Source organism: Sphaeramia orbicularis, chromosome 8 (genome assembly GCF_902148855.1).
Source record: "Sphaeramia orbicularis chromosome 8, fSphaOr1.1, whole genome shotgun sequence".
Classification (NCBI taxonomy): Eukaryota; Metazoa; Chordata; class Actinopteri; order Kurtiformes; family Apogonidae; genus Sphaeramia; species Sphaeramia orbicularis.
This window is the reverse complement of record NC_043964.1, coordinates 23575589-23603029: the sequence shown is the minus strand read 5'-3', so window position 1 is coordinate 23603029 and position 27441 is coordinate 23575589. Positions and strand designations below refer to the sequence as shown.

The following is a 27441-nucleotide window of genomic DNA, read 5'->3' as shown; positions in this document are numbered from 1 at the left end:
AAGAAAGGCAAACAAACAGAGGCTTATGGATCAAAACATTAAAAAAACAAAACAAAACAGAAACATAGAGGTATCCTAACCATCACATCATCCAGCGGAAATAAGTCTGTTACTGGATGTAAATAAATAAACAAAACTGTTAAATATAAAAATAAACAACACAAGCTGTACTTAGTACTGAGTGTAAATCAGTCCCAAAGGAGATGATTATCAGACTATAACTGCATCAGAGCTTAAGAAGAATAGGTTTTAATTCATGTACATATGGAATTGGCAACACATCCAGGCTATGCCCTGTGACCCTCCAGAAGATTAAGTGGTTTGGAAAATAAATATATGATTAAAAGAAAACTGGATAAAAACATAATTATACAAATAATGGCAAAAATACTCCTTGTCCAATCCATTGAGTCGACTGAAAGTGCAATAGCTTTTAGTCTGTCATTAAAAAACATCAGCTATGTGGAATAAATTAGGTTAAATGTCTAGAAATCAAAAATATTTGTACATTTTAAATCAAATTACTCAGTTAAAGAAGAGGCAAAATGTAGAGGAGGAGGGTGCCCTATCCTCTTGGCCTCTAAAAAACCAATAAGTGGTACATCTTAATGTTAGCAGAGAAAGATACTTTTAGAAAATGGCACCTTACATCAATAACATATATAGAAAAACTTAATCACCATAAAGTTCAAACCAACTGAAAGCAAACAGACAAGATGGATATCGAACGGAATAGCAAAAGACACAACTTTTAATATACATACAAGGTGTGACAAAAAAGAAATGAGACTGTGGAAGCCATTCTCATGACCGCTTATTTCATGGTGTTGCGCAACTTCTTGCCAATAGTCTGCTATAATATTATTCACTTATCTAAATCCGTTCTTCTGTTTCAGGCTTTTGTGTAACATTGTGCTGTTTGGTCTCATCACTCAACTTCTGTGTAGCACAGTGATAACAAACAAAGAGCAAAGATTTAATTTGAAATTCCTTGTTAAGTTGGTGAGGAGCCCAACAGTGTCTCAAACTTCTCTGTGAGGCTTACGGAGAAGATTCAATATTGTGGTCGCTAGTCTTCAAGTGGCACAAACGCTTCAAGAGAGGCCACGAGTGGGTGGATGATGACCCCAAGTCAGGACGGCCTTCCAAGACGAAGACAGATGAGAACATTGAGAGAGTGAAACCGCTGGTGCAAAGTGATCGCAGATTGACAGTGAGGATGATGACGGAACAGCTCAGCCTGAACAGGGAGTCAGTGCGTACCATCTTGGTGGAGGAGCTGGGGAGGCCAAAGGTGTGTGCCAAGATGGTGTCCAAGGTTTTGTCGGATGACCGGAAGGAGCACCGTGTCAATGTTTGATCAGCATGATCTTGATCTTGGGCTCCTCCCCAACTTAACAAGGAATTTCAAATTAACTCTTTGCTCCATGTTTATTATCACTGTGCTTCACAAAACTTGCGTGACAAGGCCTAACAGCACTATGTTACACAAAAGCCTGAAACAGAAGAACGGAGTAAGATAAGTGAACAATATCATAGCAGACTATTGGCGAGAAATTGCGCAACACAGTGAAATAAGTGGTTAGCCAGTAGGCATTGAGTCATGAGCATGGTTGCCACAGTCTCGTTTCTTTTTTGTCGCACCTCGTGAAACCAAAAAGTGAAGCAAGTTTTGGAGAAAACTATTGGAAATATCTGCTGTATTTGAAAGAAAACCAGATATTTGGAGGAAAAACTATTATTTGAAATAGTCAGAGGTTTATGACTTGTAGTAATGTTACGTAATATTGTTAACTATCCCATTTTAAGGTCATGAATGTAAACTTCACTCCTGTTTTGGGGATCACTCGCAGGCTGTGCACAAAATATACAACATGTCTGCAAATGATGCTATGGACTACTGATAGTTTTATATTTGCACTTACTTCCAACTTTATAACTAAGTATGCTTGATTCAAAAGAACAATCAAACCACTAATTCTAGCAAAAACAGAACCTGTGAGATACAACTGATTTTGTGGGATGCAAATGTTATTATTAAGGACAAATGAATTCTAGTCCTGGGTTCAAATTCATTAACTTGCCTTTAGATTGTTCTTTAAATAAAAAAGATGAGGCCCAGCCTATCACCTGGATTAGTGGTCTGCAGAGAGGATTAAGTGTGAAACGTTACCTGTCGGACAAAGCTGTTGGAGGTGGTGTCGGAGGAGGTGCTTCCATCTGAGCGCTTAAACCGGCTCTTCCTCTTGCCGTACTTTCCCTGAAGAAAACAAGGTTGGAGTGCAGAGACACAAAAGAAAAAGGAATGAGAAATGCAAGAAAACTTTGATTGTATCACTGCACAATAACATTTCTTGGAAAACCTCGTTTCCAGGGGCATACGAGGCATTAACATTTATAAAAGCCTCTGACTAAACCGGAGAGGAAGTCCAGCAGAAACCACGCTTCCTGGTCCCATACTACTGTGTCCATTAACAGCCTCTATGATTCGTCATTTTTCATGTTTTGATGCAAACTGGGACCCTGTAATCTGATTGGCAGACCCCTGGTAAATGGCCTATCCGGGTTGGGCAGAGGCCACACATTGCATTACGAGCCCAAATCGCCATGGTTACACAAAGCAGAGTAATTGCATTTGTTAACAATCAGGAGGCTGGCTGTGTTCTCCCAGTGTGTAAAGCGAGAACTGCCGGTTACAATAAAGCTCAGAAATACACATTCACATAATGTTTGTACATGTGAAGCCACTTATAGAGACTGTTTAACAATTTACCAAATTAAACCACATGGGGATCATTGCATTACAACTCTGTAACGGGGTATAGCTCAGTGGTAAAGCATTTGACTGCAGATCAAGAGGTCTCTGATTCAACTCCAGATGCCCCCTGTTTAAGAGTAAAAAGACCATCTTATACTTGAGTAGTCACACAGTTTAGTTCAATGATCTCAAGTGGTACATAATAACCTAAAATGGTGAAAATTCCAAATGTCTCTCATTATTTTGCAGGGAAAAAAGTAACATTACATAATGAAAATGTTTACAACAAACTATACTTACAAAAAAAAAAAAAAAATGTGAATAACACGAATAGCCATAAACAACCTGAAACTTCCTAACAAAAAAAAGTGGAATTTTATCAATATGCCTCAACCCACCATTTATAAAGTGTGTTTTACAGTTCACAGTGGATCTACAAATGCACAAAACACAAGTAAACATCTGGTCTCTTTAACTCAGCTTTATAATCACACATGCTTGAGTACTGATTTAGTCATTTGTCTTCTCCAGAAATCAGCTGCACAACTGTTAACCAGAACAAAGAGATATAATCATCTTACACCTGGTTTAGCTTCTTTATATTGGCTGTTAGCCCTGGTATTTAGTGGATTTTTATGACTCTTTCATTCACATTGCCATGTTTTATCATTATGTATTTTGTAAAGCATTTTGTACTTTGTTTGAAAGGTGCTCTACAAATAAACATTCTTCTTCTTATTATTATTGTTACATTTTATCATAATATTTCAAATCAACAGGTATGGGAGGTCCTATACGCTATAGAAGCAATGTGTCCCAATATTTTTGTCCATTTAGTGTATATAGTATTGACTGATACCACTTACACTGTACAGTATTTTAGGATATTTTTGTTTGTCAAGTTTTATTAATAAAGATGAAAATCTGTTGGTTGAACTCTAACTCTTCTGGCGTTTTCTTTAATAGGCACTGTCTATCAAATAAAGTAATAAGTGAAAAAAAAAGTTTGGAGCTTTTTACCATTAAAACATGTGGGATACACAGATATTATTAGGGTTTTATGAGTTTATTTACACAAAAAAACTGTTTAGATTTTAATTAGTTAGTTTTAATAGTTATTTCTTGGCTGAACATCCATATCAGCGTTGACAGTGGCTGATATCTATCTATTGCATCCGGTTTTTTCATACATTTTATGGTTCAGTTTGTTCTCATTCAAACATAATGTAATGAATGTCTTTAAAACAGTTAAATTAATCAATTTATCTGTGTAATGCAGATTTCCTTGGTACAGCTGGAGGATAAACAACAACAACAAAAAAAACAGAGAATAACATTACTTTGGGAACTGGTTATCGATAAAATGGCCATTTTTAACATCATATAAGCCAAGAATTTTGAAATCAATGCATCCCTATTTAACACTGAATCTAAAATATAAGTAGCTCAACAGTTTTGAGATCAATGAACAAACAAGCTGAAACAGGTAAACAAGTAAAGATGGGAAATTGTCATCGATATTAGCACTGATATTGACATTTTTCTAACAATACCCAATTCTATATAAACAGCATCTTCAGACCAACAAACCATCTTTTTTTCAGGATGATGTAGAGATGAATACCTGAAAGAAAAACACACACGTCCCCTCAGGAGGAGAAAACTCCTTCTTCTAAACATCACCATAGATTTGGAAACCAACAGGTTTTTGGATATGAGTTAACACTGCCACATCGACCTTTTTAAGAAGGTGGTTGAAGGAATAAAACATGAGGGAATATTTAAAGGGCATAGCTGAAGGACACTGTATGGAGCATTTTATGTTGATCAGAGTCTGCACGCCTGCATGTAAATGAGAATATTAGTGGAATATTAAATTACATTAGCCTTGTCAACAGCTTAATAGGAAAATTGTCTTTTGTGGAATAAGGGCAAAAAACTGAATCTATTGTGTGAATAAACTCTATCTCAGACTTGTCTTGAAAGGTTTGTTCTAACAATAACCTACAGCAGATTGCATTTTATCCAGCGCTGGAAAACCTTTCCATTTCAGGAGGCTGCATCGATTGAGTCACAGCAGAATGATAGCGTACGACAAAAATGAAGCTGTGTACGTGTGAGGTGATGGATCATGAGTGAGCTATACTTAACTGTAAGTTGTCCTTGGCATTTATTATAAAAAAGACAAAGTATAAAAAGTTAGAATGAAATGTATGACCTGATACTTAGTTATTTTAACAGTTGGTTTTATACATCAGGGGTTCTTTAGCTCCCCAGGTCCCACATCTATAAATTACATTTACATTTTTATTGACTTTTACCCCATCAATATACTGTTGAATAAATGCATTTTTCTGCATAATCAAAATGGAATGGGATAGAAAGTTCATCACAGCTAGTAATAATACCAAATAGTATATATATATATATATATATATATATATGTGTGTGTGTGTGTGTGTGTGTGTGTGTGTGTGTGTGTGTGTGTGTCTGTGTGTGTGTATGTATATGTCAGACATATGGCCAAATCTGGCTGACCAAAGGGTCCAATCCACCCCCTGGGATGAGTTTGTAAAATGCAAAAATTACACTGAAGATAATAAAAAATCAAGGGTGTCAAAATCATTTTAGTTCAGGTTTCACATACAGACCATTTCGATCTCAAGTAAATGTTAATATTTCCAAACTATCTTCTCAAAAAATGTGAATAATCTGAATAGATATTTGCAAATATGAACAGGGAATAATCAGCCTGTTACTAAATTTTTGTGCATTTGTGGATCCACTGTGTGTCTGTAAGTTGTAATGTATGTATATGTGTAAATGATGAACTGGGTTGTTGAAATTGCACTTATTTAAGACATTTGAAGTTGTTGTTAACTATGAATTTGACATTTACTTTAGTTTTAGTAGAGATAGGGCATTTCTGAATCGTGTTTTGTGTTCACTTTATGCAGCCAAAATAAATCGATTAAACTTGTAAGTCATCCTTAACATCAAAAAAATCCAAATGGAAATTTTTGGCCATATCACACAGTTCTAACACCAACAGTTGCTTATAACATTTGATGCTCTTCCATTGTCTGTGTAATCTTATCTCGCTTCGACTCAGCAGCTTTTTGGCATTTCTACTACATGACAGCAGGGACCACCAGGTACCACCAGATACTACTTCTTGGCCCATCTTTGTCCAGGTTCCAAGAGTGCCAGTACATGTTATGATCATGAAGTATAATCATGCAGATCACAGGCTGGGTGAGCCAGAATGGTTTCTGTGCCTGTACTGATGTGTTGAACATAAGTCATGGTTTGATCCATGTCTTAGTTCTGAATTTCTGAGGTTGTATGGCCTGCACACTTTGCCTGGTATTCTAACCTCTGTCTGGATCTGCTTCATAGACACATTTTTCCTAAACTACCTCCTTCTGTCCCCATTAGAAGGGTGCATATTTGTGTCAGTTACTATGTTGTCCTTCAACACACAACAAAAGTATAGGTGGATTTACCCCAAATGGCCAATCACACAGAGACATAGTCATATATCTAATATTTGTACTTAATGCTCCTGAGACCCAGGAACGTAAATGTTCTGTCTTTTTTTTTTTTTTTTTTTTTTTTTTACATTAACCCAAAAAGACCCAGTGATACCTCTATGGCAGTTCACAAATATTTTTTTCTCTAAATCTAACCGTTTTTTTAAAGTGATTTGTCACCATTTGTTGTAATATTCTCTTATTATCAGTGTAAATCGTGTATTTTCCTATATTTCATTCACTGATCATGTAGATGTTGATTAAAGCTCAGACTAAATTTAAATGATATTATATCAAATCAGAAAAAAAACTGAGGAAAAGTTATTTTTTTCTGCAAAAATATCATTAACTAAACATAAAAACAAAAATCTCCATCCACTGTCATTTATCAAGCTCCATGGGTTTTACTGGTGAATCAATGTTGTAGAAGATGACGGTGTTTCCATGTTCACTACAGAGCCTCTGAACGTCCAAATGGGTCATATCTGATGACCATGAAAAAATGACAAACTGCATGTATTGATAGGATAAGTGGATCAACAGGTATTAAACATTTAAATCAGGAAATGGTTTCAGTCAGTGGTGGATGTTTGGGTCTTTATGGGTTAAATAATTGTCTTGAATGGAAACAGTACAATGCTACAGTTTTTCCAGATACTTTTTTTTTTTTATTTTAACCCATAAGGACCCAGTTTGACTTTTGTGGCTGTTCCCAAATGAAATTTTCTCTCTATTTAACCTTTCCTAAGTGATTTATCACCATTTATTATAATTTTATTCTCTGAATTTTGCATTTTTTCCAGTGAAAATCATCTATTTTCCTGTTTAATTGAGTGGTTATGAAGATGTCCATAAAAGCTCAGAGCAAAGTCAAAGGTTATTGTATCAAAACAGAAAAAACTGAAGAAAAGGGGATTTTTTTTGGCAAAATATAGCATTAACTGAACATAAATCCTGTGTCTCCATCCACTGTCATTGATCTAACTCCATGGATTTTACTGGTGAATCAATGTTATTGAAGATGACGGTGTTTCCACGTTGACTATGGAGCTTCTGAACATCCAAACTGGTCATATCTGATGACTATGAAAAGGTGACAAACTGCATTTTACACCAATTATTTATATGTATAGATAGGACTAGTGGATCAACAGTTTAGATCAGTAGACATTTTTGGTTGGCAGTGGATGTTTGGGTTGATGGAATGTCCTTTGCAGTGGACGGCGTTTTTTGTTTTTTTAAGTAAAGCTTTGAAACTCTTGTCCTCTACAGAGGACAAAAATGCATTGCTGGCTCTCAAGAGGACATAACGTTCAATGGGAGATGCATTCAGAACTAGATTCAGGGAGTAATCTCTCGTATAGAGCAATCTGTTCTCACAAGCTTGTTCCAATAAATGCTTCCAGAATGCAGAATACGTCCAAAGGATTCTTCTGAGGGTTCCTCGGTCCTCAGCGTCTTTCTACACCTGCCCACTGAAGAACTCCCTATCATGTGATGTGGGACACTGAGCCAAACTAGTGGAAAATCTCAGAAAATGCTAAATTTAAGAGTAACCGAGTGAGCTCTATATTGATAAATCAACCTCAGATTTAGTGTAGACAACTATAATCTTGCCTAAAAACAGTCTTAATATAACATTTTATTTTGGTTTCATCCTAGCTGTACAACATCTACTATACCAAGAGATGAAAAGAAATAACTGACCAGTAATATTACAGTAGCAGAATACTGAGGCTGTGAAAAGGGTGTCAGCAAATATATGGAAAAAATGTCTCTAATATTTGTAGACATTTGCAAGAACTGGGAGTTGATCTGTAAAATATAAACATCTCAGCATTTTATATTCAAATAAGCGAATCATAAAACAGTTTGTGAAAGGCAATTATAGAGTTTGACTCTATTAAGAACACATTAAGAACTAAAAGGTCCTGTTTTGGCTTTGGGATATTCACTTAGCACTTATACACACTTAAAATTGGAAATCAATCCTTATTTGTACTTTAACATAATGCATTTAAAATTGGAAAGAAAGAACAAACCCATTACAGGTTTATGAAGATTTACAGTAATGCACTGACACTTCTGGGCCACCGTAGCCCAGCCACAAAAAAGTAAATAGATCAGATCCTCCCTATTGGATAATTACTGCAGTGATTCATATGTTTTAGCTGCAACATGTCCTTTGACTCTAACTGATGCAGTGAGTAGCTTCTCATTTCTTAAACAACCAACAGTTCACAAGGAAGCCTAAAGATTGAACTGTTTGAATTGAAAAAGGTCATGTGGTCTGATGAGTCCAGATTGACCCTGTTCCAGAATGGTGGACACATGAGGATAAGAAGAAAGGCAGATAAAGTGATTACCCATCATGCCTAGTGCCTACAGTTGATCAGGTCTAAGTTCAGCAATGTTAAGGGTCCAAACACTCTATAAGTAAATATACTGAATGAACATAATCGATTTTTTTCTTTGCTGATGACACAGGCGTATTCCAAGACGACAACCCCAGGATTCAACAGGATCAGAAACACGAGAAATAATTTTCACACATTCAATTGGACACCATAGAGTCCAAACCTGAAACTGATGGAGAAGTCTTTACACAGTGGCCTGACTTTCCATCATCCATACAAGATCTTGACAAAAAAAAAAAAAAATACAACTCTGGGTGGAAATAAATGTTGTGATATTTATTGTGACATTAAATAAGTGGCAAATCTGTCTCATAGTCAAAAGTAAAGGTGGTCCAATGAATTATTAGTGTATGACCTTTATATTGTGTATTATATATGACTTTATTTGCGCTACGCTATTCTATCAACATTATTTTCTTTAATTAAATTCTGCAAAAGCTAATAAATCTAACTCACAATAACTAGCTTGTCATCACTCATTTATCCATACAGTTGTGATAGTGTTTGTTATATAGTTCCATAGATGGTAGAGGTTTGTATAACAGCTGCAATAGTAGTATATCCACTGTTAGTACTTGTATTTGGAGTAGTAGTATTAACAGTTATAGACACTTGTTCTAGCTATTGATAATTACACTAGCAACAGTTGTAGAGCAGTTTCCATCCATCTGCCCCCCCACCCCCCATTTCCCCTCTTTCCCCAATTAAATCAAAGACTCTTAAGCCAAACTATAAACTGGATTAAGAGTCTGTTATAAAACCAACTCTAAATGCAAAGTGTCATGAGATAACTTTTGTTATGATTTGACGCTATATAAATAACATTTTACTGAATGTGATTGATAATTTCCTAAGTGAGCAGAGGTGATGGGTTCAAAACCTGCTGACACTGATAGTGTCTCCACTCAGTATTTTCTTATCTCTGTCTCTTCATGTGACACTGGACAGACCAAGGCTTTCAGATGTGTGACGTCGTCCCATCTGCCTTTAAACAAACATGACCTGTTCGACCAAACATAAAAACACACAGCCGATAAGAGGCATCCAGTGTGAACAGATGAAACAACAACACATCTGGTACCTGTCCATCTAAAACAACAGCAGCAACAACAACGTGATATCATGACTCGCATAAATACACATGACACTTTTTATTACTGCATTGTCAGTACGCATTATAAGCTTTCCGCATGTTTGCTCACGCCGTGTCAAATACCACACACTGATGGTTAGGGCTAGGGTTAGCGGTTAGTGGTTAGGGTTATAGTTAGGGTTAGCGGTTAGGGTTACGGATATGGTTAGGGGTTAGGGTTAGCGGTTAGGGCTAGGGTTAGCGGTTAGGGTTACGGTTAGGGTTACGGTTATAGTCAGCGGTTATGGCTAGGGTTAGTGGTTAGGGTTAGCGTTTAGGGTTACGGTTAGGATTATCGTTATACTTAGCGGTTAGGGCTAGGGTTATGGTTAGGGTTATGGTCAGTGGTTAGGGTTTGGGCTAGGGTTAGGATTACGGATAGCGGTTAGGGTTAGGGCAAGGGCTAGGGTTAGCAGTAAGGGTTACAGTTAGCGGTTAGGGTTATGGCTAGCGGTTAGGGTTAGCAGTTAGGGTTAGGGCTTGGGTTAGGGTTACGGTTAAAGGTTAGGGATAGCAGTTAGGGTTATGTGAACCGGAGATCTTGGCGTAAATTGACTCACGATCAAATGGTGTTGCATAACATAACGAAAGGTCGAAAGTGCATACACATAGCACACCAAATACCATAAGAACTGGTGCGATATACTACAGAATTTTATGAGATCAGTCTCGCAGCAAAATCATGTATCTAGTGTTTTGTGATTGACTGCTGCTGATGAGATGAGATGTAAAGTGCAATATGCCCAAGTCTGAACTCATGATACACAAGAAAAAACATAGGCATTTAGTCTGCATGACTCAAATGTGGAATCAAATATGGAGCAGGAGAATAAACAGAAAGATAGAAATGACATCACTGTTGGCTGCTCCATCCACCTACACTGATAAAGTTATCCAAGAATCAAAGCTGTTTGCACTGGTGAAAATATGATGACTGTGTACACACATGATATTTTCTGTTTATAAGTACTACTTTAAAGATTCTTGTTTTTAGAAGGAAAAAAAGAACATTATATTAATTTAGTGTCCTGTTTTGGACCTGTTTTCATCCAGTGTTCACAAGTGGACTGTCAAGTAAATCCATTCCCAAAGACTGATTTTATTTGAATTATTGCTGTTTCAACATTCTATCAGAAGTATGTTTATACCAGAATTTTCTTTGATAAATGTAAGATATAAAGAATCTAGTTTGAAGGACCAGAAAAGACAGTTAAAGGATCTACATGTAATATTAACAAAATTACCTAAACTTATTATTACAGTGTTTAGAATCAAGAGCTCTGAAGTTCTGCCAAAGATGTCAATGTATTGGATTGTAGAGATATAAACTGAATTTATTTACAGTGATGGGCCGGGGGATTTATGTGACCACTAGAGGGAGTAGTGAGTCACACTGAGAACCCCTAAGAAACAACTTTTAGAGTCAAAGAAAGTGAAAAAGTGATAAAATCTCAAAGCACTGTTGTTGTTTTCTCCACTAAACAGCTCTAAATGAAAAAAAATGGAGTTTGATGCTGAAATGGTAGTGTTTTTTCTACACAAGTGAGTTTGATTCTAAGGCTTATAAAGATATAAAGTTATTATGATGATACCATAATATAGATGTGTGTAAAGAATGCGCTTAATACTTTATTCAGTGAGTGATACAGTCTGTGGATACATAGTATTGATTCATTGGTAGTTTTGTTAGTCCTAAGGGTGTTCTGTTACATGACTTCCCCCTGATGTTGAGAATTATAGAATATCAATACTACACGGACATTTATCACACCTGTATTTTATAATGTATAAATATCAGGAAAATGATCAGGAACCTATGAATACATTTGCTCTTCTCATGATTCATAGTTAAGGTCTGTGGTGTACTGGGTCATGATGGTTTGTTGATTTTTAATTCTTAAAGACCAAAACAGCTACCACTGTCTAAAAACATCTATTGATATAAAATGGTGAATAACTTTTGAACCATTAATGCTACCATGACACACAGTTCAGATAAAATGCAGTTTCTCAGCTTTTCAGCAGCAGGCTGTACACTGGAAATCATTTGGTTCTTACCAAGATAAAAATAAATAAATAAATAAATTTTAAAAATGTAGATGTCAAAGTGTTAGATCAGGGGTGTCAAACTCATTTTATCTCAGGGGCCACATTAAGCCCAAATTGATCTCAAGTGGGCCAGATCGGTAAAACAATAGCATAATAACTTGTAAATAATGACAACTCCAAATGTTTCCTCTTTGATTTAGTGCAATCAGAATTAAATTATGAAAATATGTACATTTACAAACTATCCAAACAAAAATGATGTGAATAACCTGAAAAAACTGAGATTTCTTGAGAAAAATAAGTGCAATTTTAAAAATATTACAACTCAACTTACGATTTCTACATGCATATTATGGATTGGATCTACAAAGGCACAACATATTTAATGACAGGAAGTATAATGTTAAAATTTTACTCACAAAATTTCAGGTTTTTCAGATTTTATTGTTTATGGATAGTTTGTAAATGTTAATATTTTCATAATTTAATGTAAGTTTTTAAACTTAAACAAGCAGAAAAATATGGAGTTGTCATTATTTATAGGTGTAATGCAATATTATATTTTTCACATTAAACTAAGAAAATTTGGAGTCATTATTTATAGGTTATTATGCGATTATTTTTAGTTGAGATCTCATTGTCCTGTATCTGGAACGTGAACTAAAACAAGTTTGACATCCTTGATTGTTAATATCTGGAGTGTAATTTTTGCAAATTCATCCCGTGGGCCGCACTGGAACCTTTGGCAGACCGGTTTTGGCCCCCGGGCCGCATGTTTGACACCCCTGTGTTAGATAAGCTATCTTATTTTAAGAGTTAATTTCTTACTTTAAATGTTCATACATCTGTAGACATGCTTATTTCTAGATTTAACAATCTTAATTCAAGAAATCTTGTCAAATGAAATTATCTTGCTGCATGGACAGATATTTCACTTGTTTTGAGTACCTTTTTCCTCAGATTTAGTGTTTTTATCTTGTTTATAGACACCTTTGTTGCAGTGTAAATGCTTGCTGTTACGTTCAGTTAATGATATATTTTGCCAAAAGTCACTTTTTTTCAGTCTTCTCTTTTTTGATATGATAACCTTTGAATTTACTGTTAAATTTCACAAACACCTACATGATCAGTAAATTGATTATAAGAAAATACCTGTTTTTCACAGTAAAATGGAGATAATAATATTACAATAAAGGGTAGTAAATCAGGAAAATTTTAAGTCTGACACATTCCAGTGCAACTTTATGACTGAAATAGTTTTAGGTCTTTCAGGATGAAAAGTGACAGATATAAAGACATCTGATCATTAGGTTCTGCTATTTCCCTGGGGCAAAAAAAAAAGCTTTTCCATGAGATTATAGCTGTCATAAATGCATAAAAAATGTCAGTGTTTAAAAAAAAAAGACCCATTACATAAAGTTTCAAGAGAAAGAATGACCAGTGTTCGCTTAAACCACATTCAATCAGGGGAAGATTCGGCTTCTCTCAGGTGTCACATACCATTATGGGCTGAAAAATGGATGTTCTAGCAGCTTCAGTGGAGTTGTACCACGGAACATGTCTGAGCTACCCAAGCCACAATCCAATTCCAAGCCAGAGGACACATGACCTACAGAGAATCAACCTCCCGCCTCTTATCCTGTGACTAAAACGGTCATTTTCCCGCCTATTTAATTCATTCACTTTAGTTTTTATGATTAAACGTTAGGGGAGGGGTTCAGCGTGTCATCTAGCCATGGTTTCTGGCCCATTAAAAACCTCCTGTACATAAAAATGATTAAATAGAAGCTACAGTCACAGTTCAGTTCTATATAGCTTATAGCATGGGTGTCAAACTCATTTTAGTTCAGGAGCCACATACAGCCCATTATGATCTATGAATATGAAGTGGGCCGGAGCAGTAAAATAATAACACGATGACCTATAAATATTGACAACTCCAACCTTTTGTCTTTGTTTTAGAGTGAAAAAAGTACAATTACATAATGAAAATATTTACATCTACAACCTATCCTTTAAAAAATGTGAATAACATGAACAATGAACAACCAGAAATTTCTCTTCACATAAAATAAGTGCAATTTTAACCCATAGAAACACAAACCATCTACTGATCTAAACTGTTTAACACCTGTTGATCCACTAATCCTATCAATCCATGTAAATAATTGGTGTAAAATGCAGTTTGTCTTCTTTTCATGGTTGTCAGATATAGCCCATTTGGACGTTCAGAGGCTCCGTAGTTACCGTGGAAACACTGTCATCTTCTACAACAATAACTCACCAGTAAAACCCATGGAGTTGGATCAATGACAGTGAATGGACACACTTGTTTTTACATTCAGTTAGCAATATCTTTGCTGAAAAAGTCGTTTTTTCTTCATTTTTCTCCGTTTTGACACAATTAACTTTGAATTTACTCTGAGTTTTCATGAACATCTACATGATCTGTGAATTAAATATAGGAAAATACATAATTTACACCAAAAAATGCTAAATACAGAGGATAAGATTATAAAAAAAATTGGTGATAAATCAGTTAAGAAAGGTAGAAATAGTAAAAAATTAATTTGAGAACTGATACAGAAGTAGCACTGGGTCTTTATGGGTTAACAATATTACGACTCAGCTTAACATTTACACATGTGCAACAATTTACAGATGACAGTGGTTCTACAAAGACATAAAATATTTAGCAACAGGCATAATATTTTATAGTGTAGTATAGTATTATATAGTGTTTTCACATGATTTAGGTAACTACTTTTGTCATATAATGTGTTTAGAAACAAATATCTGAATTTACTATAACGGAAACAGACCACATGGATGTTTACATTATGATCTTATCTAATCTCATGTTTTGATCTCCTCCATCAAATCCCAGCTCAATGGTGAAATACAGTCAAACTCCAGAACAGTAGCACAGAGGCTGGTTTCAGCTGTTGTTTAAGACCAGATTATTTCAGATATCCAATACAGATAACTATCCTGACCAGGGGCAACAGACCATTAACATATACCGATACTATAACCACAAATATCTACAGTAGAGCTGAAACAATTAACAGATCACAATTTTGATAATAATCAGTTTGAGTAATGTAAAAAAAATACCAATATTTTCTTTTTCTTTCTTTTTTCTGGTTTCTTTCCTCCTCTGCAACAGTAATGGAATATTAAATATGATATTTTAAGACATCAAGTTTGGCTTTGGAAAACACTTTTCCACCAATTTCTGACAATTTATACTCTAAACTATTAAGAATTATTCCAGAAAATAGGAGTCAGTTATAAACATTATGCGTGGCAGCACAAATTTTTAGTCAAGCAGTCAATCGTGGCACAAAATAAACAACTGTCTGAACGTATACATGTATATACTCGCATATGTGTATGTATGTATTTATATATGTGTGAGTATGTATGAATATATCTATATATAATAACAAGGAAGCAGTAAGAATAAATAAGTGTTTACTTCCTCCTAATCCTTTTTGAATGCATAAAGAGATTGTATTTATTAATTTCTATTTGTATTATATTTCAGTTTTTCTTTATTGACTGAGTTCTTGGGGTATACTTACTTCTACGTGTTTGAAATATCCAACATTTTATCTCAAACAAACAAAAGTATTCTGTTATCAAACTGTATGTATGTATAAACTTCAGGGTTTTAGCTCAAAGTCAAACCAGAACATGACTGTGAAAACCCTAAATGTTGAAAAAAGGATTTTTTTGTAAAGTAAAAATCAGTTTAGGCTTGTATATAAAGAACAGGGAGTGGGTTTATTTACAATCTATTGGATAATCCCTCTGGTCAGAACGCTGCTCTGCTTTATCACATCAGTATCATCTCTTATCAGAACAGACAGACGTTTGCTAAATTGATAAAATAAACCCCCTACTTTGAGGATATTTACTCATCCTCTACATTGTTGAAGGACGTCGCAGGTTTTTATGAAATAAACCATTATAGTTGTGCAGGTGTAGACGAGTACTGGGCAGAGTCTCCACAACCAGAGCCACGATGGACAGGTTCCTGTCGGCAAAGGGCAGCAAAATGCCAGAGGAAGTAGGGAGGGGAGGTTTCCTGTTGGTAAACATCCTCCCAGATTATAACTGTATAATTAAAGAGGGTGCTGTTGTGAGCAGGGGGCTTTAAAATGGAAAACAGAGAGCGCTGAGGGGGGGGTGGGCAGCAGGGTGCAGGGTGTCACAACAGAAAACACACACAGCTGCAACCAGTGGATACTTTTACTTCTGATTATTTTATACAGATGTGTAAAATAACAGTTTGACCCACACCAATGCTCTTTTCTGTTTACGTTATTTACTCAGTTCAATCAAGCTATTATAATGTCTTTAAGCCATATTAATCTATGAGCAACAAATATTAGATGTATCCATTTTCAACTCTCCTACTGCTTAAAAAAAACACATTTATGAGTCTTATATACATCTAATATACACCCACACGATTAATTACTCATATAGCAATAACAGATACCTAGACGTCTAAAGAACGAACAGGTTTAATTATATTTAATGTGTCAAAACAGTCAGCACATTCACTGCTGCACTTTGAGACCCTCTCTGCTGCTACATCTCCAGATATTCTGCATACTGTTAAATAACCCAATGCATGTCCAGACGATATTATATTTGTATGCATATGTTTTTATATAATTAATGCTTATCCCCTTTATTTTTATTTTTTTTTGTGTGTATGCAAATTAATCTTTTGAACCGGTGAGTTACAGTGAAACATCCGGTACTGATTTATCTACAATTTTTTTAATGCATTGTTAACGTATTACAACCAGTGTAATATGGGACCATTGGTTTAACCTATTAACTTATGTTAAATGCTCAGATGTGTCTTGCACCTGGATATATTAGTTAAATGCAAAGATGTTTAGCCAATACATAAATGGTGAAAAATGCTGATTTGAGTCTCCAAAAGTTGGTTATTTTAAAGTTAAACAGGAGGATCGAAACAATTTTAACCCTTAATACTTCCAAATGAATATTTTCTCTACATTTAACTTGTACTAAGGGTTCTATTATAATATATTGTGATATTGTTCTCTGCATTTTCCATATTTTCAGTGAAAATCAAGTATTTTCAGGTGTCTTTAATTTACTGACCATGCAGCCCATGGGCCAAAACCCGCTTTGATTGCCCTGCCAAAGGGTCCAATCTGACCTGTGGGATGAATTAGTGAAATGCAAAAATTCCACTGACGATATTAACTGTCAAGTATGTCAAAATCATTTAGTTCAGAGGCCACATACAGACTAATTGGATCTCAAGTGGGTCAGACCAGTAAAATACTATCATAATAACCTATAAATAATGACAACTCCAAATTTTTCCTTTTGTTTTAATGGAAAAAAGTTAAAGTACATGAAAATATTTACATTAACAAACTCTCCTTTCACAAAAAATGTGAATAACCTGAACAAATATGAACACCATGAAATGTCTTTTAACAAAATTCTAACTGTTATTAAATTTTTTAAGTCCTTGTAGATCCACTGTGATCCGTAAGTTAAGATGTACATGTGTATATAGAAACTGAGGCATAATATTGTTAAAATTGCACTTATATTTCTTAACATTTCAAGTTGTTCATGTAATTTTTTTTCACTGTTATTATTTTACTGATCCGACCCACTTCAGATCATATTGGGCTGTATGTGGCCCCTGAATTAAAATGACTTTATAACCTCTGATGTAGATGTTCATAAAATATCAGTGTACATTCAAAGGTTACATGCATGATGGCCGCAGGGTGGCTTTTTTTCTTGTTCTCTGGGAACTGCAGATGAAAAACAGCAATTGGACTGATTCGGCTGAAGTCACAGAAATGTAAATTAATCTACATGTCACATCTGCAAAATGTAACTATCTTAAAATCACTGTCTTATCTTCTTTTTCTGGGTTATTTGTCTTCAGTCCTCTTTCAGGTCCTGTCTTCCTGGTCTGAGTTTGCCTTCCCTTCTGTCTGATTACCTATCCCAGCCCTAATGTGTTGCACTTGTGTCCTGTTCATGTCCATGTTACTCATGTTCTCCACCTGTTCGTTGTGTCGCCCTTCATACCACAGTTTTCTATCCCCTGTGTTAGCTCATTGTGTTTTTTGGACCTTGCTCCTGTTTCTGATTAGGGATTTTGAATTTCCAAGTACATATTTGTATCTCTAGCCTTTTTACCCCACCCCCCGAAGGGGAGGTAAGGGGTATTGTGTTTGGTTTTGGTAGTTTGTTTGTTTGTTAACACTCTAGCAGCAAAACTATTGGTTGAATTCAGACCAAATTGGGTTTATAGATTGCCAGTGACCCAGAATAGATCCAATTACATTTTGGGAAAGTAGGTCAAAGTTAAAATGTTTTATGAATTTTTAAAATCTTTTTTTTTTCCCATTTACTTGTAATGGGTGAATTTTCAACTGTCCGTATCAACAAAACTATTGGTTGAATTCATACCAAATTGGGTTTATTGATTGCCAGTAACCAAGAATAGATGTCATTTTATTTTGGGAAAAGTTGGTCAAAGTTCATAATTTTTATGAATTTTTTGTATCTTTTTTCTTCTCCTTCTTTACTTTTAATGGGCAAAATTTCAAATGTCTATGAAAACATCAATTTTGTTTCAAGTTATTTCAACCTTGGCACATATGTAGAGGCAACTGATATGCTGATATGAGCACACGCATAGACATGATGACATCAGCTGGATCGATGACAAAATAAGGTACAATATGCGTGAGGGGTGGGGTTTGTTGTGCCTGGCACCACTTGTTTGGATTCTGTTAATAAACTAGTTTTGATCTTGATCCTGAGTGGTGCATCTTGAATCCAGTTCTAGTACCTTTGACCAATGTCCCTGTCAAATAAACCAACAACTAAAGAAATTTCCAAACAGAGAACAGAGACCTACAACTATATCTGAAGTGACTTCTAAATGTAATTTCTTCTACATTTAACCTTTCCTAAGCATTTTTATCACCATTTACTATAATATTATCCTCTGCCTTTTGCATTTTTTAGTTAAAGTCAAGTATTTTTATATCATTAATTCACTGATCACGTAAATGTTCGTAAAAGTTCACAGTAAAATCAAAGGTTATTATGTCAAAATAGAGAAAATTGTAAGCAAAAGTGACTTTTTCAGCAAAACATATCATTAACTATCACTGTCATTTGTCGAACTCCATGGGTTTTACTGACGAATCAATTTTGCAGAAGATGATGGTGTTTCCATGTTCACTACGGAGCCTCTGAACATCCAAATGGGTCATATCTGATGCTGCTGAAAATCTGGGAAACTGCATGTATTGATAGGATTAATCGACTAAAAGTTATTAAACATTTTAGAACAGTAAAAGCTTTAGGTCTGCCTTTTCAGTTTCCACTTTTCATGCTTTATTCTCCTGGACACTGATCTGCAATCTGGTGGCGGTCAACAGACACGATCTTTAATCTAAGATGGCCTGAGGCACTGAATTCGGATCAGTTCCCGACCCACAGTTCATTTCTTCCAAGACAAAACTCCCCCCAATCTGATTCAGGATATTAGAAATGCAGTTCTGTGCTTGTCTCTCCACAGCCGAGTTATAAATACACACACCGGCATGACCTGCTGCATGAACTTTATATCTAATTGATCAGACACTAACACATACTCTGCTTCCCCGCTGACTGTTAAAAAAAAAAAAAAAAAAAGTCTGGGGGGGTCCATCTGTTTCTACACCACAGCCATGCATGATGATACAAATCTGAGTGCTAAAAACAGACAGGGTGAGATGGTGAGAGCAGGATGAAGATAGTGGGAGATTCAAAGTGAGGAAAGTGGAATATGAGGGGGAAGTGAGAGGTGAGGAGTGGGAGTAAAGAGGAGGAGATCAGGATTTGGCATGGTTTTAAGAGCTGGTTGTCAATGGTGAGGTGATATATATATTTTTATTGTTTTATTTTTTCCCCTCTCTCTATCTCTGGAGAGATGATGACTGAGCTCAGCGTGGGTGTGTTTGTTCTAGATATTCTCATCTTTTTTTTTTTTATGTTATTTTATTTTTTCTTGTCATCCATTTATGACTGAACATGCCCACAACATCATGTCACTTCCTAAAAGCGGCACAGCCTATTTGCGGCTGTAAAGAAGTGACACCATCAAAAAAAAAAAAAAAAAAAAAGTTGAGGGATGAATGAAACATCACTTCATGAAGCAGAGGATTTTCTATTTTTTCCCTTTTTTTTTTTTTTTTTTTTTTTAATTTCCAGTGACCAAGAGGATTTTCTGAGCCTCTCTGAACTTTAATATCAATGAAATAAAACTCATCTTCAACTCTGCTACTGCTTTTAAAGCCACATTTAAGAGTTCTACATGCATCTAATACACATCCACATGATTAATTACTCATTAGTTAAACAAAGGCGTGGTTTTCATAGGGATCCAGAAGACAGGCAGCATAAAAACAAGCGTTACATCACATCCTCACATATGGTTACCAACACTAGACAATCACCTGCAAAACACAAACCTGGACATGAAAACACACATTAACATAAACACAACCTTAAACCTATGTCTATTTTCTTTTTATTGCAACATGTTAAGCGATAAAAAGCGTAAATCTGTGCGTAAAATGATGTTATTTTAGAGTCAGACGACATTAACTGCAGAACAACCTGTTAATCTGGAGAAGTCACCGGCGTCATTATTACTGGAAACCACCTTCAGATTAATGATCCTGTTCTCAGATCAGTATGTTTGGGTTTTTTTTTTCCCTCACATTATATCCATTTTCTTTTATTTTTCTGCGCTCTTCTTACCTGTGAGTGTGGATGATGGTCGAACATGTCCATTTGGATCTCCTGGGTTGAGGTCGAAGGCGTCCTGGACATACTACTTTTCTGTACCATTGATTTAACTTTTTACAATCTATTTTCAGTTTGGTGCGTTTAGGATGGTGTCGACACACTCATTTTTTTTTCTCCAAGCAGGATGATGTGTCTGAGCTGGCTGATAATATAATGGCAACAGCTGCCTCCCTCCAGCCTATAGCGTTACACACTGGCGCACCAGGGTTTTACGCTGACGACAAAGACGCACAGTGGCACCACGACGCATCCGGTGCGTAATTTCACAAATAAAACGAGTCAGACCGTCACTAGAAAGGTTATTTATTATATTAGAATTACATGAATATGGGATTTTGGAAGGTAAATTGAAAAATGAAGTAAGGAAAATATGGAATTAATAAAAAATAAAATAAAATAAAATTATAATGTTAAATTTTAATGTTAAACACTTCTCGCTGTATAATAAAATGCAACTAAAAATAAAGTATGACTGCGTTGTACACATATCTGCAAGTGTGAACCTAATAAGGCCAAAATACAAGGGATGGAGATCTATATAAAATAAAATAAAATAAAATAAAATAAAATAAAATAAAATAAAATAAAATAAAATGAAATAAAATACTGTCACCCTGCATTTTAATTGCTGACAAGACATGTGAATATCCCCCAGTAAAGTCTTATCTTATCTTACCTCATCTTATCTTATCTTATCTTATCTTATCTTATCTTATCTTATCTTATCTCATCTTATAAAATAAAATAAAATAAAATAAAATAAAATAAAATACTGTCACCCCACATTTTAATTGCTGACGAGACACATGAATATCCCCCAATAAAGTCTTATCATATCTTGTCTTATCTTATCTTATCTTATCTTATCTTATCTTATAAAATAAAAGAAAAGAAAAGAAAAGAAAATACTGTCACCCTGTATTTTAAGTGCTGATGAGACACCTGAATATCCCCCAATAAAGTCTTATCTTATCTCATCTCATCTCATCTCACCTTATCTCATCTTATCTTATCTTATCTTATCTTATCTTATCTTATCTTATCTTACCAAATAAAATGAAATAAAATAAAATAAAATAAAATAAGGCAGATATACGTTACCACATTCTCACTAATGCTTTTAACCATTTAAATATCCACTATTCCCTTATACAGTTCATTGTGTTCTGTGTTGCCTCCATTACATAAAATAAACTTTGCTAATGCATGCATCCAAAGTGTAAAAGTTTTAGGAAAAAGTATATATTTATAACCAGAGGTCACAAGTTTGCACCATTTGCATTATTTATATTTCGCACAGACTGAACCACCTACACTGTTCAAGTAAATTTCCTGCTCTTATATAAAAATGATAATAAGATGTTTTATTTATTTGGCACGTTTCAGAACATGAGTACATACTGCTTTAGAATAAATCCAGAAAAACTCAGGCAAAGTGAACTGCAGTATAAGACAACATAATGAAAATCACTCAAAAGTACTTTGTCCTGAAATGATTTAATGGATGAGACAGAGTTTGCAGCCCTGATCTCATCAGACATCAGACATTTGCAAATTCTCTCTTTAACTATGCCAACTTTGCAAATGAATGTAGCTGTTTAGAATAATTAAACCAACTACTGTCTATAGCCTATCAGTAAGAGAGGGATCTACAGGAGAAAAGGGTAGTAGTAGTATAAACAATCTGCCACAATGTCCAGTGAACCATAAAAAAGGCACAAAACATTTAGTAACAGGCACAATACTGTTAAAATTACACTTACTTCTGTTAACCTCCTAAGACCCACTGGCCACATTTGTGGACAAGAGTTTCACAACTTCATACAAAAAAAAAAAAGAAAGAAAGAAAAGAAAAGAAAAGAAAAGAAAAGAAAACTGTCCACCACAAAGGACATTCCATAAAAAATTTAAAAACTGCATCTGAAAAAACTGTTGCATCATGATATTTCCAATATCGGCACTTATTTAATAAAAAACAAAAAAGTTTGTACTTTACTGACACTGGGGTCTCAGAAGGTTAAGACATTTCAGGTTATTCACTTTTTTTCTTTAGAACGGAGAGTTTGTGAAAGTAAATATTTTCATATAGCCAAATTTTACTTTGTCACATTAAAACAGAAATAAAAAAAATGGAGATGTCATTATTTATAGTTTATTAGTATTTTACTGGTCTGGCCCGTATGAGACTGAATTGGTCTGTACTGAACTAAAAATGACATCACTGACTGCTTGTATTTTCCATGTTATTTTTGCATTTCACAAATTCATTCCACTGGATCAGATTGAACCCTTTGGTGGGCTAGTTTCGGCCCATGGACCCTATGTTTGACACCCCTGGTTTAGACCCTACCTGCTCCTCAGTGACTTGTACAACAAATCTGGATCTAATGACAGCCTTCTACTTGACAGGCTTTTATTTTGAAGGCTTCTTCATCAGACTACCGGCTGGATCTGCTCTTCTTACCTCCGCCTTGACGCCGTTTCCTCCTCTTGTGTGCGCTCGACAGGCTCCAGCTGGAAGCCGAGGTCCACGCCCCACTACCCAGACCCCACCTTCACTTACCGATTGATGGGTGGACAACAGGGGCTGTGCGTGGGGACGGAGAGACTGGTGCCCAGGGCGCACAGGGGCCGCAGACTGGGGTGGGCTGGGGTGGGGGGCTTGGGTGGGAACAGTTGAATTTCATGCCTAGTTTAGGACAAGGTTGTAACAGTTTTGGATTTTTCATTATAATTTAGTTTTATTTTGTTTTGATTTTTCCCCCCTCTCTAATTCAGTTAGTTTTAATTCGTTTTTAGAGCAGGTTTGTTAGTTTTTAATTAGTTTTCATTTTTTCTAAATGCTTACCCAGATAGCAAAATCATTATGGCTTAAATCTGGCCCAAAACTGGCATGCCATTTTGGCAAAGTTCTGGGCGGATGTATGGGCCTTAAATGGTCCAAAATAGGCAAGCCAAAATCAAACCAGAAGGAAGCCAAAATTCACCCAAAACTAACTGCGGACTTCCAAAATATAGCCATTATTGTCCCAGAAAAGCCCCAAATCCCCATAATCCAGCCAAAAAGTAGCCAAAACTGACCCACAGAGAGGCCAAAAGGAGGCCAAAATTCACCCAAAATTTGTGTTGATCATGCTTTTAAAATGAAGTGGGGTTTTCTTCTGGGAAGAAATTCCTGCTCTTTGCGCAGTGTTTTGGCTTTACAGAAATATATCAAAACACAACCAAAACACATCCATATATGGAATAAGATGTTGCCGCTCTTTAGTCAATCTTCTGTCTTGCCATGAACATGCCATACCATCCCTATACTTGATCCCGCTCTTTGCCCAGTCTTTTGGTTAACCACACATATGCCATAACTCAGCCATATACTACTGGTGCCTCCATATCTATTATGGATAACCTTAATCATACCATAGTTAAGACTAAAGGTTTTCATAATGCCAAAAGAAAGCCAAAAATGCCAAATGTATGCCATAATACTGCCAAAATATTTGCTATCTGGGTAGTTTTAGTATTAATTTTAGTTTTGTCGTATTTTTATCTTCTTCTCCGTCAAATTCAAATAAATCCCAGACAGGACTCTGCTGCTTTCTCCCAACTTTAGTCTCCATGTTTCCAGGTAGAGTGGAGATGAGAAGACGACTAAATGACAAGTGACGAGAAGTGACGGACTGTGAAGTACTGTATGGTGCCACTAGCTAAAACTGCTAAATCGAAATAAATTGAAAATGAAGGGAATTTTATCCATAATTTTTATGGGTCATTCCATATAATTTCATCAAGTGGTCCTCACCTGACCCTCTCAGATTTTTCTACATTTTTACATACTTCTAGTACATTATATATGATGGAAAAATCTAAAATTTCAAGGCTTAATTGTAAATAGTTCCAAAGTTATGACCATTTGATTTTTAGGATTTATAGAAGCAAGTTGTGCTTGGTGTTAAAATTTAGGGCAATTCCTGTACTTTCACATGGTGTCTTTTATTTTTAAATTTTGACACCAAGCACAACTTGCTTCTATAAATCCTTCTATGTTAAATGCTCAAATTAAATATGGACGTTTTCGGCTAAAATATGAGATTTATAGAAGCAATTTGTGTTCGGTGTCAAAATTTAGGGCAGTCCCTGTACTTTCACATAGTGTCTTATTTTGTGATCCTACCTATCCCACATGCTGATATTGGCATTTGAATCCAAAGGTCGGACAGATATTTTTGATTTTAAGCTGTTCATATATCATACATAACATAACATAGGACTTTCATTTTACACAGATCCATTCCCTAAGAAGCCAAGATATAGCACATAAAATTTCTAATGAATATGATGATTAGTTTTTGTGTAATGAGTGGCCAAATGTAGCATTTTAGAAGTTCGCGATGGATAAAATCTCAACTTTGTCATTGTCTGTAACATGCAATTATAAATTTTGAGTAAATATTTTCACATTTCTTGGGACTATAGATTCCTGTGAAATGATTCTGAAAATTTCAGACCTCTAGTTCTTGTAGTTCAGAAGTTGTAGAAGCCTGAAAATAGCCGAAAATTTCAAGTCTTAATTTTGGTCGCAATTTTAGGGTACCCCCTACCTGCTTCAAATGGTCATAACTTTGGAACTATTTACAATTAAGCCTTGAAATTTTGGATTTTTCTATCATATATAATGTTCTGTAAGTATGTAAAAATTTAGAGAAATCTGAGAGGGTCAGGTGGGTAATTTTCTTAAAATCTGTTGATTTCATATGGAATGACCCTTATATGTTTTAGTTAGTTTTGTAAGCACACAATACAGTTTCAGTTAGCTATCATTTTTTCCTTTTAATTATAGTTTTTATTTATTTCAGTTAACAAAAATGTTTTTTTTAACTCTTGTTTTCATCATTTCATTCGGTTTCATTAACGATAACAACCTTGGTTTAGGAGCCTCGTTACTTGAAGGATCTCCAAAATGTGGTCTTGAGGGGAATCAGCAGAAACCTGACTGATCCTGTTGAGGTGGATCAGGCTCGGATGTAAATGAGGCTGAGAAAGGACAGGAATTATTAACACATACAGGAAAAACATTGCACAAAAACTGCACAAAAAGCAACAAATAAATATCACTAACTGAGATTATAATAACTGTTACAAATGAAGAATTTGGTGGAAAAACTAGGACACATATGGCACTGCCCACCCAGCTCTGTTCTATTATTATGAAGGATCACAGTGTTCTATTACAGTGCAGTCATTTTAGGTGGAAATAAAACAAAAAAGTAAAATACACTTACAATAGACTGACATATGCAAAACAAAACCTGAGTGGAGGTTAACTGAGAGGTGTTTTATGTACAACCTAAACCATGCAACATATAGAATAACTGATAAAATGCAATAATAAAAGTGATTAAAAAAAGAAAATGCATTATCAAAGAAATATGAATGTAACATAACTTAAGAAGATAAACACTGAGGTACAACAGGATAAATAACATGATTAGATAAAAGAAAAACTACATGATATAGCCTCACTGTGTGACTAGTGACAAATTAAAGGAAAATCCTTATGAGAGTGGTCACTTCTCGGAAAACAAGATGTTCACAATGTTCACAAACATTTTCAACACAGTCACATAACAAAAATCACATAACAGATTTCCATACTGTCTAAGTTTTATTGACTCTTACACTGTCAAAATAATGTTAAATAAAGTGCACATTTTCATTTTGTTGCATCTTTTGTACAATTTTATCTTGTTTTGTCTATTTTTTTTTTATTCCTGTGACATCTTTTAAATCCTTTTTGTCCTGTTTTACCTTGTTGTATCTTTTCGTTCTTATCTTGGGTCTTATACATTATTTTTGTCTTGTTGCTTCCTTATGTTGTGGCATCCTTTATGTAATTTTGTCTTGTTTTTTTTTTTTTGTCATGATGCATCTCTTATGTTGTTGTTGAATTATTATTATTATTTTTTTTTTTTACGTTGTTTTTGTTTTGTTACAGCTATGTCATTTTTGTCCTATTACATTTAATTTTATCTTTTACATTGTTTTTGTCATTTTTCATCTTTAAGTCATTTTTGTCCTATTCCATCTTTGAAATATCTTTCATCTCATTTTATATTTAATGTCATTTTTGTGTTGATGCATCTTTTACATTGTTTCTGTGCTGTTGCATCTCTTAAGTATTTTTTGTCTCATTCTAACTTTTACATAGTTTTTGTTTCTTTGTACCCTTTACATTGTTTTTGTCTTGTTGAGTCATTTTTGTGCTGTGGCATGCTTTGTATAATTTTTATCTTCTCGTGTCATTTACAAATACTTTAGAATCACAAATAAGTGTCTTTTTTCTTCACCTTTCACTCAGTATTTTACTTTGTTTTTTAGTCTTATTTCGTCCTCACAACCACTTTGGTGACATCAACATGTATGCAGTTTCCTAAAGAACAGTAATCTAATTTATTTATGAATCTTAAGTCACATTTTTTATGCATATTAACATTATGTAAAAGCAGGACCAGATCAGTGATGTGTTCAAGCAAGCAAAGAAATTTAAACTGAATGTAGATTATTGGTTTTCAACTGCTCTCATCAAAATATATATATATAAGAAACTGGACATTTTGGGTCCTGATCCCTGAGTTTGGGAAAGTCAGACATAAGAGCATTAGGTCT

The 27441-nt window shown here is 35.0% G+C and overlaps 1 protein-coding gene across 3 annotated transcripts in view; it reads right to left on the bottom strand.

The window, feature by feature from the left end:
- Positions 1 to 20949, bottom strand: part of cacnb1 (calcium channel, voltage-dependent, beta 1 subunit) — a 67718-nt gene extending 46769 nt beyond the window's left edge. For all 3 annotated transcript variants that reach the window (XM_030142010.1, XM_030142011.1, XM_030142012.1), the window contains exons 1-2: positions 20731 to 20949; positions 2174 to 2260 (exon numbers count right to left, since the gene is read on the bottom strand). In XM_030142010.1, the coding sequence (XP_029997870.1) occupies positions 2174 to 2260; positions 20731 to 20820 (177 nt within the window). In that variant the 5' untranslated portion in view covers positions 20821 to 20949. The remainder of the gene's footprint in view (positions 1 to 2173; positions 2261 to 20730) is intronic.
- Between the last annotated feature and the right edge of the window lie 6492 nt (positions 20950 to 27441).